Source organism: Dipteris shenzhenensis, chromosome 3, assembly GCF_047967505.1.
Source record: "Dipteris shenzhenensis isolate YYH24624 ecotype China chromosome 3, Dip_SZ_1.0, whole genome shotgun sequence".
NCBI classification, from domain to species: domain Eukaryota; kingdom Viridiplantae; phylum Streptophyta; class Polypodiopsida; order Gleicheniales; family Dipteridaceae; genus Dipteris; species Dipteris shenzhenensis.
This window is the reverse complement of record NC_141598.1, coordinates 7,551,177-7,555,799: the sequence shown is the minus strand read 5'-3', so window position 1 is coordinate 7,555,799 and position 4,623 is coordinate 7,551,177. Positions and strand designations below refer to the sequence as shown.

The 4,623-nt window shown below is 45.1% G+C and overlaps 1 protein-coding gene across 1 annotated transcript; it reads left to right on the top strand.

Moving 5' to 3' along the window:
• Positions 1-933: 933 nt before the first annotated feature.
• On the top strand, positions 934-3,426 carry LOC147903298 (pentatricopeptide repeat-containing protein At1g06140, mitochondrial-like). The gene is made up of 2 exons (XM_087373063.1): positions 934-3,224; positions 3,316-3,426. The coding sequence occupies exons 1-2, from the start codon at positions 1,216-1,218 to the stop codon at positions 3,338-3,340; spliced, it is 2,034 nt and encodes a 677-aa protein (XP_087229189.1). The 5' UTR covers positions 934-1,215; the 3' UTR covers positions 3,341-3,426.
• Positions 3,427-4,623: the final 1,197 nt, after the last annotated feature.

The window sequence follows — 4,623 nt, the reverse complement described above, 5'->3', positions numbered from 1 at the left end:
AGAGTGGCTGCCCCGGGAAATGCTCCGTCTACCCTTAGTGCGGTCAGTCAAGGGATGCCTTCTCGCACTTGCATGTAGCCTAGTTAGTGGTGTGCCAACTCTATCTGAAGCTGTCCAGCCATCAGGCCACACATGGCCCCCATCTGGTGTCCAAACCAGGACCTACCGGATAACCAAGCTACTCAAATGCCTTCTCCTCATATGGGGGCTTACAAGTAGAGTTAGTTGGTTCCCGCGTAGTTACACGAGAGTGGAGCATTGATATCTAATAGGAAGATACAGGTAAAAGGGGGTATAGTAGATAATTGTTGGATTGTGCCATTTAATCCTTTCCTGTCCTTGAAGGACAAGGCACACATCAATGTGGAAATTTTCTCCACTATTACCGCAGTTAAGTATTTATTCAAGTATGTATACAAGGGCCATGATAGGGCAATCATTAGGATGTAGCTAAATCATGCGAAAGGACAAGGGCAGTTACACGACCCAGTCAGTGCTCGCATTGATGAGATTAGTAGTAGTTACTTAGATGCATGTTATGTATTAAACGCAATCCATGATTGCAACCTTGAGACCCAGCGGAGCGGGTCTCTAGCCCGTCGTAGACGCGTCGTGAAATATGAGGGAGGGTGGTGTTGGTTAGGGGCTGGCCGGGTGGAGTAGTCCATTGGGTCTAGGGACGTGATGGTTTGCATTAATGGAGTGAGGCAATGGCGAGTGGGGCACGTGCCAACTTGTCATTGGCTATGCAGGAGCTGGCATGGAGCTCGACGTCTTGGATTTTCATCGGACTCGTCTAGCCACCGGCGTCTCAATCAGAGAGGCGTCTTCAAGCACCACATGTGAGTTTGGATCCATGGATTTTTGTTGGACTCGTGTGGGCTCTTGAACCATTAAGAAGGGGGCAACATTCGGACTGCATGGAAACAGGCCCCAAGTGCCCACTATCCCTTCAGCCATGGATGAATTCTCTCCTTGCATTAGCATTTCACTTCCATTAAGTGCTATCTCTCAGATTAACCTGGTCGTCTTGGCCATTGAAATGTGAGTTCTTCTTGTTTTCTCGTATGTCTTTTGTCTGTCGTCTCACTTTCCTTCACAGGGCCATGTGCCAATGCTGTAGTCTTTTGTCGACGCCTTTGAGCGTCATCCTGTACCATACATGCGAAACCAACACACCTCTGCAAAAGCAGACAGATCACGTACCGAGCGCTTATGGAAGGAGTACTTCACCCATCCGTCTGCTGTCACCTGTTGCTCACACACCCAACAGCCCCAGATTTCAAGCAGAAACTCACCAAGAGTTGCGTTAAAGGCACGCTCCAGAAAATGGAGACTGAAACTTATGCCATGCACAGTCCCATAGCACAACTCCCAGAGTTTAGCTTAGAGGAGGCACTCGCTTCTTTGGAACGCATGTCCCAGCCGCCTTCGGTTGAAAACTTGACATGCATCTTGCGCAAGTGCAGAAAACACAAAAATCCAGCGTATGCCCTCCGCTTGCATGCCTACCTGCGCAAAAGTAGGTTGGACGCTCATGAGTCACTTGGGAACTACCTCGTCCCAATGTTGGTGGAAGTTGGACGCATGTGTGATGCCCAGCAGGTTTTTGATAGGTTGGTTGATCGGAATGAGTATTCCTGGACTTCTCTCATCACAGGTTATATTAAATGTGGGGACTTGCAGCATGCCTTCATACTGCACCAAAAAATGCAGGACGATTGTGTACATCCTAGTGGGTTTACGTTCGTGGCCTTACTAAAGGCTTGTGCTAGGATGAAAGATAAAGAAAGAGGCCGAAAAATACATGCGGAGATTATTAGAATTGGGTTGTTGGAGAGAAATCCTTTTGTTGGTAACACCTTGGTTAATATGTATGCCAAATGTGGCTTGATTGCGAAAGCACATGAAGTGTTCGACAAACTTCCAGCTCGAGATGCAGTCTCGTGGAATGCACTTATCGCAGGGTATGCTGAACATGACCTTGGTCAAGACGCACTGAACTGTTTTGAACAGATGCGATTGGAGGGCGTCTCTCCAAGTGCGGTCACATTTGTTTGCAGCTTAAAAGCTTGTGGCAGCATAGGAGCCATAGACAAGGGCCGAGAAATACATGCTGAAATAGCAAGAAAGGGGTTGTTGGAAAGAGATCCTTTTGTTGGTAGCAGCTTGGTTGATATGTATGCCAAATGTGGCTTGCTTGCAAAAGCACAGGAAGTGTTCGACAAACTTCCAATTCGAAATGCAGTCTCCTGGACTGCACTTATGGCAGGGTATGCTGAACATGACCTTGGTCAGGACGCACTGAAGTGTTTCGAACTGATGCAATTGGAGGGCATCTCTCCTGATGCGGTCACGTTTGTTTGCAGCTTGAAAGCTTGTGGCAGCGTAGGAGCCATAGACAAGGGCCAAGAAATACATGCTGAGATTGCAAGAAATGGTTTGTTGGAAAGAGATCCTTTTGTTGGTAGCACCTTGATTGATATGTATGCCAAGTGTGGCTTGCTTGCAAAAGCACAGGAAGTGTTCGACAAACTTCCTATTCGAGATGCAGTCTGCTGGAATGCGCTTATCGGAGGGTATGCTGAACATGCCCTTGCTGAGGATGCTCTGAACTGTTTCGAACAGATGCACTTGGAGGGCATCTCTCCTGATGCAGTCACATTTATTTGCACCTTGAAAGCTTGTGGCAGCGTAGGAGCCATAGACAAGGGTCAAGAAATACATGCTGAGATTGCAAGAAAGGGGTTGTTGGAAAGAGATTTTGTCGGTAACACATTGGTTGATATGTATTCCAAGTGTGGCTTGCTTGCAACAGCACAGGAAGTGTTGGACAATCTTCCAGTTCGAGACGCAGTCTCATGGAATGCACTTATTGCAGGGTATGCCCAGCTAGGAGAGAGTGAAAAGGTATTTCTTATGCTTGACAGAATGAGAGCAGAAGACATAAAACCAGATGGGGTCACATTCCTTAGCATTCTTACTGTATGCAGTCACACAGGTCTAGCGGAGAAGGGCCAGACATACTTTGAGGCCATGAGCAAAGTCTATGGCATCACTCCAACTATTGAGCACCACACTTGCATGGTTGATCTCCTTGGCCGTGCAGGCCAATTAGACAAGGCAGTAGTGATGATAAAGAAGATGCCGTTTAATCCTAATCTCATGTTGTGGCACATCGTGTTGGGTGCTTGTCGGAAGTGGGGGAATGTGGAGCTTGGAATGTGGGCCTTTCAACATGCAGTGGAATTGGATAAAATGGATGCTGCAGCTTATGTGTTGATGTCTAACATCTATGCAGATTCTCACATGCAGGTGGATGCTAAGCAGGTTGATTTAATGAGATTAAAAGAACAAGCACGGAAGAGGCCAGGGCAGAGCTGGACTAAGGTTGGCGGAATTGTGCAATTATTTTTGGTAGGGGATACAGGGCATTCCCAAAGCAATTATATATATGCAAAGCTAGAAGCTCTTTCTTTCAAAATACGGGAAGAAGGAGATGTACCAGATTTGCATTGGCTATCCCAGGACAGATCTAATAGTCTAAAGAAATTTATGTGGGCACAGTGAGAGCTGGCTATCACTTGCACCCTGATTAATACACCCAAGGCCAAGGGGGTACCCATACACGTTGTAAAAACACTTTCAGGGTTTTGCTTTAGCACCGACATCCAAAATAGAGCAGTGAACTTTCTTTTCAGAGTCACTAACCGCTTTCATGTTTTCAAGAAGAGAAAGTGTCCTTGTGGTAATCCTAGTGTAACTATGGTAGCATTTATTGCTTTTACTTGAAATGTTGATGCTAGCATGGCAGAAACATAGGTGAGGCGGACTCATACCAGGTGAATGGAAGGATGAAAGTGTGTTTTGGATAATGTGTGCTCTAGTGAACAAGGTTGTGAGTTTCAAGAAATCCTGTCTCCTTTTTCTCCATATTAGTGGACCTCAAACTGCTAAGTACAGTTTGTGACTTTTTCATGATTTTGTTAAATGAGGTTTTTTCATTTTGTCTTATCACTGATTCGTCCCCACTATATTTTCCTTGTTAAAGTGGACAATGTCTTCTATGAGCTAGTTCTAGTATTTAAAGTGGACAAACTCTTCTATGGGCTAGTCCTAGTATTTCAGTTGTGAAGTTCATTACTAAGGCTATTATATCTTGTATCTTTTTTGGCTTAAGGTGGATAAATTTGTGCAACCAGGTACTTAAGGTATCCTAAGTAGTACTAAGACATTCTCAGAGTACTTTAGCCATACCATTGAGCAGAGTTTTGCAGGAATATTGCAATGTTAGGTTATGTAAACCAACTCTAGTTATGTTAATCTTATTCAGGCTTGACATTGCCTATGCGACATGGTTGCTCCATCAGTTTAGGCATGTAACAAAGGGCAAATTTACTTACTTAGCTTTTAGAATGGTGGGCCTCTTAATGGCTTGTAAATAAATAGTCTTTTAGCAAGGGGAGCCATAAGTTGCCACGTGGCATCAGAGGCGATCCCATAAGTAAACTTGTAATTGATGCCAGGCCCACACCTATAAAAGGGGGCTCTGCTGTACTGTGTACTCAATTCATTTTTTAATGCAAACTTGTGGTTACTCATTACAGATGAAGCTTGAGTAGC

Coding starts and splice junctions, on each gene's coding strand:
- LOC147903298 (XM_087373063.1), top strand. CDS start 1,216: ATGGAAGGAGTACTTCACCCATCCGTCTGCTGTCACCTGTTGCTCACA. Junction 3,225..3,315: donor GGGAATGTGGAGCTTGGAAT/GTGGGCCTTTCA, acceptor TCTCACATGCAG/GTGGATGCTAAGCAGGTTGA.